At 41.4% G+C, this 10,521-nt stretch overlaps 1 protein-coding gene across 1 annotated transcript; it reads right to left on the bottom strand.

Annotated features, from left to right (window-relative positions):
• Window positions 1-1,153: 1,153 nt before the first annotated feature.
• On the bottom strand, window positions 1,154-8,563 carry LOC138011009 (monocarboxylate transporter 10-like). The gene is made up of 4 exons (XM_068858029.1): window positions 7,895-8,563; window positions 5,068-5,624; window positions 4,375-4,744; window positions 1,154-2,241 (listed from the first exon to the last, which is right to left on the bottom strand). The coding sequence occupies exons 1-4, from the start codon at window positions 8,160-8,162 to the stop codon at window positions 1,946-1,948; spliced, it is 1,491 nt and encodes a 496-aa protein (XP_068714130.1). The 5' UTR covers window positions 8,163-8,563; the 3' UTR covers window positions 1,154-1,945.
• Between the last annotated feature and the right edge of the window lie 1,958 nt (window positions 8,564-10,521).

The following is a 10,521-nucleotide window of genomic DNA, read 5'->3' on the forward strand; positions in this document are numbered from 1 at the left end:
AACGATAGATTTTAGAGCAAAAACAATTTACACTTGTGTATATTCTATGTCGTGCTCATCCTAAAGGCTCGTTCACACGAGCGACACAAACAAAAGTGTAAGTGTGTGAACTACCAAACACAAGGTGAAAAAAATACTCGTTTCATGCCTCAAGGAAGGGTTACGTTTCCGTTGAAATGTAAGTGCTACACGGCCAACGTTTACAAAAACGTAACCCTTCCTTGTACTTGTACATATTCATTGCCATGAGATTGATATCTTAAATTCCCACGACCACCTCCCGTCTGACCTTGTAGCTCAGTCGGTAGAGAAGCGGTGATCTAACCCAAAGGTCGTAGCTTCAATTCCCACCCTAGTCAGAGTCTTTCTGGATCCTTGTGTGGGTCCATTTGCACTAGTAGGGCTAACGCTCAGGTGCTGCATATGGGTAGAAAAGTAGCATTTCACATTACCCTCTAAGGGACTGTGCAATAATTATCAGGAAGGAGGGGGGGGGGGGGGGCCTAAAATGAGCTTCACCAAAGGAAAAATCAGATAGGTCCCCCCCTCCAGCAGCGTCAAGATTAGCTCTGACTCCCCCTCACGTTCTCTCAAAATTATGATGTGCCCCCCCCCCCCCCCCGTCTAACCCGTACCTTTATTCACCGTACTGCAACGCATTCCACTGCGTCGTCAGGGATGAAGAGCACCACGAAACTTTGTTCTTCATAATCGTCAATTTCCGAATCGTCTGATTGTTCATTATCTTCTTGGTCTTCGGAACTGCTAGATTGCTGCTCATCCGGGTTTTCTTTACCTTGAGCTTCCCCAGCCCCTAGAACAGCCCCCAGTTTTCCCTCCGCTGACGGGTAAAACGTGTTCCTTTAGGTAGAGTTGGAAAATGTTTATTTATTCATTATCGAATTTGTGAAATGTAATTAAGACCCCCCCTCAACTTAATTGAGAAATCTAATGTAGAGCCCCCCCTCCTTTCCATTATTTTAACTTAAGGCCCCCCCCCCCCTCTGGTTTTAGGGCCCCCTCCTGATAATTATTGTACAGTCCCTAATAGCCATGCCTCTAGGGTTGACTTCGTTGGCCACCTTGGGATACTTAATTGCGCGTGCACATTTCAATGTGCTCGCGTTTACGTTCAACGTATGAAGTTCCTTTGTGTTTGCCTTTGAGTCGCTCGTGGGAACCAGCCCTAACAACAGCCCTAACATCAGGACGTGGAATTAACAAATTTGAGATTGTGTAACGGACGCGAGCACCTCGCAATAAATGTCACCTCTCTCTAACTATCCACAACGTTCTCACTAATTTTATTCCTGGAATGTGGATACACACTTTCCATGCCAAGCGAACTGGAGTAATTTGCAAAATTACAACAATAACAGGAAATAACATTTTAAGACAACGTTCTCATAGCCGTCCTTGCTTAAACTCTCTCGCAGGCGAAGTTTTTGAGACGCGGATGGCAACCGAAAGTGAGATGTTTTCCCTTTTAACTTGTCTTCACCGAAAGACATTTACATCGCTAAGTATCTTTTGAGATGATTAGTTTAAAAATCCAGGAGACATTACTATCCCGGCATGCGAAACGTTAATTTCTGGTTGCCGCATGCGTCCAAAAACGTAGCGCGCTTAAGCTTCCTAGTAACACGATGACAACGACGACGACGACGTCGACGAAGGTGATGACGAACGCGAAGGCGAAGGCAAAGACGGAGACGACGATGAAGGCGATGACGAAAGGCGAAGTCGAAGTCCGTGACAACGACGAAGGCGAAGGCGAAGGCGACGACGACGACGAAGACGAAGGCGAAGGCGAAGGCGAAGGCGAAGGCGAAGGCGAAGGCAAAGGCGAAGACGAAGAAAAAGACAATGACAATAATTTCCTGTGGATTATATCACAGGAGCTTTGGTTTCCAGATATATTAATTTCAGTAATCCAGAGCAAATTTCACAGCACTGTAAGTCGCTCCACAACTATTAAAGGATCTATTTTCTTGAGCTCTGTAAGCACAATCAATGGAGATGTAACAGATGGCTGGTGGTGATTATTCGAAGTAGCTGCTCTTCCGTTGTGGGGTTTCGGTGGACACATGGGAACGAGATTGGTGACGTCTTCCCGACCGAGAGAGCATGAGATTGGCTTACAGAGAGCTCCAAAAAATAACAAGAAGGTACCACACATCATCGGACCAGCGGCTAAATAAAACACAGGTTTAAACGTTTTCAGGGAATCGTACATGAAACCTGGGTATTAAAAATTGAAGAAACACGTGTTAACTTTTTTCATCATTGTAAATAGTTTCATACCAGGCCTCAGTTGTTCAAAGCCGCATAAATTTCAAGCCTGTATGCTTTTGGGTTAGCCATATATTTATTACACAAAGCATAGTTATCATTTCGTCCCCAGGCACCAAGCATTTCATCCCCATTTCATGTAAAAGGCTGCAAAAATTTCACACTGGTCTGAGTTCGTCCCGGTCTCATGTAAACACCCCCTAAGTAAAGGAGTGTTACAAAACCTTTGTCAATGTTTCACGCAAACTGTATAGTTTTCACTCTGGACAGCTACTTATCAAGTCGATAAAGTTATCCAGTGTTTGAATATGTCGGGGCATAATAATAAACGAAATAGCAAAATAAATTTTCAATGGGCCATTTCCGAGTTGCTGTTTGTCTCGGTTTCGAAGTGAGTCTTGGTGCTCAACTATTGTAAGGGACATGAGCTTGATTTGCACAAGAATACGCAACTCATTTCCATTTGAATGGTTGTGCACCAGAACTCGCTTTGAAACTGAGGCATGCAGCAACTCGGAAATGGGCTACTGACGAGAGTTCAGTCACAGAGTGACTTTGATATGATCTTGAAAAATAAACGTAAAAGCAGAACGTAAACAAAAATACAAAACAGTTACACTTTTTCATTGGCTCAGCGAACGTGGACGCAAACAGCGTCATCTCTCCATGGAACTTTTTGGAAAGTGATCGACATTTCGTTTTAACGTCATTTAAAATGCAGTAACGTGATTGGGCAATTGAACTGTTCACTGCCCATATTAGGAGCTTCCTTAGCGGAAATAAGGAGAAGCTTTGTTTTAATCTTGCCAAACATTGGTCCGGTAAACAGATTGCGAACACTTTTTTCGAGGTCATAAGAAAGTCGCTCTATACAAAAAGCCATATATTTGAACTGCGGAGAGGATTAAGTTAACTCGTAGATAATCCCAGTTATAAACGTCACAGTACTTCAACAGTAAAGAAAGAAAAGCCTGAAACAGACCACCCTGCGAGCAGAGGCTCTGCCTGAATCGCGTCAACTCTTTAAAGCTGCCGCAGCCCGAACTTCTGGACTAGTCAATCTTGTTTTCTCTCGTCAAACCGTTTTTGCCATTGCGAGGGTCCGTTTAGTGGTTATAATTGAGCCCGCTGTACCATGAAAAACTAAGATGGCGGCGAGATCTGGCATATTAGGCTTGGGTTCGAGACTGTATCCTGGCAACATGCAGCGCATATTCAATAAAGATCTTACTCGATTCATGCAGAGCCTTTCTCGAAAACGCCAAAATCGCTCAAGCAAAAGAAAGGCTCTGCTAGCAGGGTGGAAACAAACTTGAACAGGATATGAATTATTCCCCATATCCTCATGGCAATGTACTCCTTGTTTTAATTCTATCCGCAGAGCCAAAAATCCCAATAGGCAATTTTCACGATGGCGTCCGTGTGACTACAACTACCAGAATTCAGTTTGTTTTTCTTTTCTTCTTTAAATTTTGTATTCCCTGCGGTATAAAAATGACAACAGCTCTAATTGGCACCAGACAAGCAAAACCTGTCGGAAACTGGTACTTGAAGTCAAATGGCGCCATCATGCAAATGTCCCATTTAATCTAATCCATTTTTGCTTCCGAGCAGTGTGAATGGACCAGAAGGGAACATATATGAACCGTTCGACCTAGCCCACTCAAAGGACGGCCACAGCAACGGGAATAGACCATTTTCGAATTCTCACGGCTGGACTGGATCTAGCATGGAATGGAGGCTAATGCGGGCAAATCTTTTCAAATGCAAATTAATTTGCCCGCATTAGCCTCCATTTCATGCTAGATCCAGTCCAACCGTTAGAATACGAAACCGGCCTATTCCGACCCCTACTCTTCCAGAGCAATGCGTGGGTTTCTTTAATGCCTCACGTTGGGACAGGATCAGAGAAAACTTGAAAGTCAAACCATTTGCAGTTATCATATGACCAAGGCAGTACTTTCTCCTCAGTTATTTGAAGGCCCTCAGTGTTGCCTGGTTGGAGCCCGCGCAAGGATATGGTTTTTAATAACCAGCTGGTTCGAGCGAGTGCTCGCATTAAGTTGTTAGTAATTAACGTACCTGCTGCTGGTGGACCCAATAAATAAGTAAATGATTGACAGAAGAACAGTATACTCCACGCAGAGGAAATTTTATGCACACCGACGATGTCTAAAGTCACAATTGACATTAACCCAATGTAAGAACCATCCAAAATTCCTATCACCACAACATACAGAACCAAACCCCAGTATGAGTTTGCGAAAGGACACAGAACAGAGGCTAATCCAGATAAGAACATACATGTTTGGTAAATGTGAATGTTTTTGAAACTGCAAACGTCCGAGATACGCCCGAACAGTAGACGACCGACCGCCGACGAAATCCCGAGGTAGGAAATGAGCCAGGTGCTTTTGGATAACGATATACCCAAATCTTCGGAATATCGAACCTGGTGGGAAAGAATGAAGACTTTGAGATAAACGAAGGAAATCAGATCATGAATCTGTTTTTGTTGTTGTTGTTTTTGTTTTTGTCTTCCAATGACTTAAAATAGGCAGTAAGTTCATCCCAGAAGCTCTTTGCTCAAATTGACTTCACCCAACCTCGTTTCCAGGACGGGCACTGAGAACGAGGTCAGAAGTTACCGCAGGTCGGTTAGCTAAGAATACTCAAGTGAGGTCGTGGGGAAAACGGTGAAGTAAGTTGTATGCTAAGGAATGCAAAATTTGTATTTTAATAGTGAAAAATGGTACAAGGAGCAAATTGACCTACCAAGAAGAAATGTGGTATGTAATAACCAAATCCGGCGACAGTTGTTGCAATGGTCCACAGAACAAATGCCTTATTCTTCAAGACAGATAAGTCAAAACACTGGTTTGTCTCTGGAGGAATTTGAACTGGGCTCGGTTTAACCGTTTTATAAACAAAGCCCGTAAAAGTAATCATTATGCCACCGAGTCCCATAATACGAAATGTCGTTCGCCAGCCGAAGTTTTCAACAAGAACTTGCAGTGTCGGGGCTAAGACTAACGTTCCAAAGCTACTCCCAGATGCAACAATTCCAGTGGCAAGAGAAAGATGTTTGTCAAAATAATCCGCGGAAACAATCAAAACCATTGTTGCGCAAAGACTGGTGCCAATTCCCAAGAGAAGGCCATAACTAATGTAGAGGAAGAAGAGACTAGGCGCGTAGGAACTGAGGAAGAGTCCAATACTCATAACCAGTCCTCCAGCGATGGTGACAACGCGAACACCATATCGACCGGCGAGAGAACTGGTGACGGGGCTGAAGAGGAAGAGAAGGTTGATGGAAATTGAACCGATCCAAGCTGTAAAAGAATACGTTAAATGGCGTTTGTGAAATGTGCATTTACCTGGCTCTGAGAGACCTGTATGCGGCATTGATTATTTGTTAATTATTCAAAATAGGTTGGTTCAGAGTCGATCACCCAAGAGTAAGATTTATCCAAATTGGCCTATCAGCGTCGGAAAAGTATATATTTTTAAACCAACTTTTGGGGTGAAAATTAGACCAAATCGGCTATTTTCGTGTTTGTACCCAATTCAAACCATTTGGGAATAAAACGTTCTGTTCCAGGCATTTTCGTATCATTTAAATGTGAATACTACATTAGGGCCGATTTACATGATACGATTTTGTCGCATGCGACAAGCTCACGACAGGCCTACGACATGGCTTACGATTTTCTGACGAACACAACAATCGTAAATCATGTCGTGGGCCTGTCGTAAGCCGTTGTCGCATGCGACAAAGTCGTACCGTGTAAATCTGCCCTTAGAGCCCGGGAAAAGGGCTTCGACATTTTTTTCAACATCCGTTTGATTTTGACGTCGCTTTTCAACAAAATCGAGCGGATGTTAAAGACGTTTTCCCAGGCCTTCATAATGCAAACGCAACACAAAAAGATTCTTCACCCTGGGATATTTGAATTGTGTACATCATTGAGTTGGCCGATTTGGTCTATTGTTTGTTTTCACTCACGTGATCAACAGCCGTTTTTCAACGAAAACAAAAGAAAACTTTTGCATAATAATAGAGTTGAATTCCCGGAGGATTTGGTCGGGGCTCCAACATGGCCGCCATTTCTTTGTTTAGGGGCTCAAATATGGCCGCCGTGACGTCATGTAAAAACCGAGAATTGTTTATTTTTGCGCAAAACTTGGTTTGAAAATAGACACATTTGACGCCGATAGGGACAAGCCTGATAACAGATTGTCAGTAAGTCTTGGGTAATGGCCTCTTAGTATGTTGGTAATTTCTTTAGTTTCGCATAACGCACTGAAACGTACTGTCCTTGGTGAAAAATTTAGAAATCTGGCGCCAATTCATTCGCAGTCAATCACTGAGCGGCAAAATCAAAACAATTGCGATTTTCGCGCGGTTACTTACAGGCTGTGTGCATTCGCTTCGCATTTTGATTGGTTCAACGTGATTTGCTTAAGTAATAAACTCGCTTTTGGTTTTACAGTGATTGGTTGAAAGGTGATTTTCTCGTTATATTTCTTTAACCATGACTAATTTTGACACCTTTCACTCGGACTCAGTGGCCAAGGAACAGAGACTGAATTGAAAGAATTCGAAAATACCTTTTTGACTCGCTTCGTTTTTTGGTAATCATGTGAAAACCACGAAATGAAGAGAAAAATCCACGTAATTGTGACTTTTTTTGCTTCTCCACAAACATAATTTTGGTAAAAAGGATCGCTATTTGTTCGTCAGAGATTGGTTTCCTTGAACTGAAAATTAGTATAATAAAGGAGTTAAGCATTGTTTTCGACAAAAGAAGCGAATGTCTCGTGCGATTCAGATATTGCATGACCAAAGCAATCGTGATGTCACTTCTTTGCATTGTAAATATTTTATAACTAGAATTCGAGCGGTTCGCCGAAAGCAACTTATATTTTTTAAAACACATTTAATCTTTTCTCCGACCATTAATCTAAGTTTTTCACTCGCTGATGACCACATATCACGTTTAAATAAATTTAAGCCCTATATTATGACTTATAATTGCTTTCCTCGCTCAAAGACACTTTCGCTGATGGACCGACAAAAAACATTGAGTGATATCCAAAATACCTATTTTTTTTTTTTTTTGTATTACGCAATAATGAAATAAGTACATTCGACATTGTGCTGAAAGCTCTAGGAAAGATTACAGAGAACCATAAGATAATAAGCTCTCTCGTTATATATGATTCACCGCAAACTTTACAATACATACAGTACTAAATTTACATATAGGAAAGGGACGAAACCGTCGAGCAAATATAATTCTATAATGTCGGAGAAATACATCGCTTTCATTTCTCAAATCGATCTTTTAAAAGGAAATTTTCTGTAATTGAAATTATCTTTCCAGAAATGAAACGGTTAACTACCAGGATAATTTTCGACATGATTTTGTTTTTTATGCTTAATAAGAAAAGAAGCGATGTCTTCCTAAAATACATCGATTTGTGTATTCCAACGAGGTGTCTAAGAAATTGCTAGACTCATCGTTGAATCACTTTGAAACGCGGATTCATCTGCAGAATGCAACTGGGCACATGTAAGAATGAACTTCAACTGACTTACCGGTGCTTGCTTTTCTAGCATTAAAATGGTCCAGTAGGACAACGAGAAGAACACCAAACGACGTATGAATACCGAAGACCAAAAACATGACAATGAAGGAGCCAGCACATACGGCCCAAGCCCAGCCACGATCTTTCTGAGGACTATAAAGCTTTGGTCGCTGTCTGTGAGCGTAGTTAATCAAAATATTACTCCCTCCAACAGGAATCGACGTAAGATTCTCGACGTTCATTGAAGAGAGAGATCGCGTTGCCCTTACGTTTGTCATGTCAAGATTTTCTCGCCACTTTCAAAGTGACACGAATTGCAAATGAAATAATCCCCACCGATTCGCGAAAAAGAAGCTACGAATGGCGACTGTTAAGAAATGCGTTGCAAGTTCTTAAAGATTAATTATCATTAATTAAAATCCAATTTCAAGCAAAATACAAGATTTTCCGGAACGTCTAAGGTCAAGATGAACTAGAACTGCAGAACGCCTTGGAGCTTCGTGAGTCAGAAAACGTAGCTAATACAATGACCCATCTACGGTTTTCGAGCCCTTTAACAAGCACATTATGTCCATCAATATGTCCCAGTTCCTTCCGTGATCGATATACTTGCAAACATTCCAAAAGTTAGCTCATTTGAAGAGCAAATATTCAGCCTGATATTAGCGGGATTCTTCTTGTCCCTCTTTTTCGGCCAATAAATAGCGATTGGGGGTACCTGTCAGACAATTTAAAAACAAATGATGACGCAAAAACAGGTTCAGCGTATACCTAAATTCGAGAACGTGTGAGGCACTGAGGATAGCTTTTCCCAAAAATAATTGTGGGTCAATTTATACTACACAAAAAAAAGAACTGGACCCATATACAGTTGCCTTGTTTCTTTCTTTTGCGCATCCGCTAAGAGTCTTTTCGAGCTGTGAGCTTCGGGGAAAGATACTTAAGGCTAAAATAACAAGTGTAAACAGTAAACCAATAACGGGTTTTAATTAATTTAAGGCCATTTTTATTATTAGCCAAAACTATCTAATTGTAAAAGGTAAAACAATGTCCGCCTGAACCGGTTTAATCTTCTCGTTCCCAGATCCCATCGTTTCTATTAGCCCGCAGAGCCTTTGCACGAGAAAACGAAGGGCTCTGAAGACAAAGGAAACTCAAATTTTTTTCATTGGTTGGCTTGCGAACAATAAAAATCTTAAACCGGAAGTACAAACGGCCGATGTGGCGCGTGGGCTTTTGGTAAGATGATCAGGGTGTCTTTGTTTAAAACTACGATGATACTTATTGCTTTTTTCTGTTCGACACGAAGGGACACATTCTCTAAGTTGAGGCCTCTTAAAACTTCACAGAGAGACTCTTCGAATATAACGCCATGAGCGCCGCCATGTTTAGAACTATTGACGACTCATACATGATCACCGGAAGTGATTGAATCTGGGACCTGAAATGAGCTCTTTGCTTCCTCGTGCGAAGGCCCTGCCGACTAAGAGAAACAATGGGAACTGGGAACAAGAATGAGATTTCCTCTGTCAACCTGGTCTCTTCTCAGAATTATGGGTTATCGTTAAGTCGTAATTTACTCAAAATTTACGATCACCGTTAATTTAGAAGACTGAAAGTTTGATATGGGTTATGGGAAATGGACATATTTGTGTCAAAGACAACTCCAGTCTATGGACATAGGACTCGAACCTGGGAATGTTTGTTGACTAACCCGTCACCTAACCACTTGACCACCACCCCGCTAGCTGAATAGACTGAAAACAATATTTGACGATGCTGTATTATCACTTGGCAACAAACAATGCAAAACGTTGCTTACCAAACTTCATGACAATGCTAACATTTCAAATTCAAAGCTTTGGCCTAATTAATTTAGCTTAGGCCTAATTACTCTTCAGCAGTGATATCCTATGGGAGACTTAAATAAGTCTCTGTCTTAATTCTCAGTGGTGACGCTGAAAGGAGTGGTTCCTAAAGAGTAGAAACTCTGAATTGAAATCCAGTCCACGGATATAAATTTTATTTACCTTTTTCCCCTGCTACCATAAGTCCAGGGACGCATTTCCCTAAATTATTGATAATAGTAAATTCGGAGCTAATTAGGAATTAATGATAATCGATAATTTAGAGATGGGCGCATAGCGTGACGTCACTGCGCATATAAAAAAACATCAGCTCCAAAATGGTCGAATGTGCCGTAGTTGGCTGTTCAAACAGAACGGTCAGATTCCAAAAGAGGGTAAGTTTCCATCGACTGCCCTTAAAAAAAGTATTAAAGGACAAATTTGCCAAAACTTAGCCAGTGCCACATTTGTTCGGTGCACTTTGAGAAGGAGTGCTTCAAAAGCTGCTGTAACCTCAATCTATTGCCCGGCAGAAAACGTAAACGCGACTTAAACGAAGACGCTGTCCCGACAATATTTCCTCATCAGCAAAAGAAAAGCAAAAGGCTTGCAAATGAACATCGAATAAATAAAGCTCCTCACGGAAAGGTAATAGCGCTATCAAAAATTAAACGGTGGTCGCTTATATACAGTCATCACTAGATCATTTAACGCTATTTGTCTTAGATTTTTTCTGCTATATGCGACATGCTTATATCGAAATTAAAACGAACTGAAAAATAATAAAAAT

The sequence above is a fragment of the Montipora foliosa genome, chromosome 7 (assembly GCF_036669935.1).
Source record: "Montipora foliosa isolate CH-2021 chromosome 7, ASM3666993v2, whole genome shotgun sequence".
Lineage (NCBI taxonomy): Eukaryota > Metazoa > Cnidaria > Anthozoa > Scleractinia > Acroporidae > Montipora > Montipora foliosa.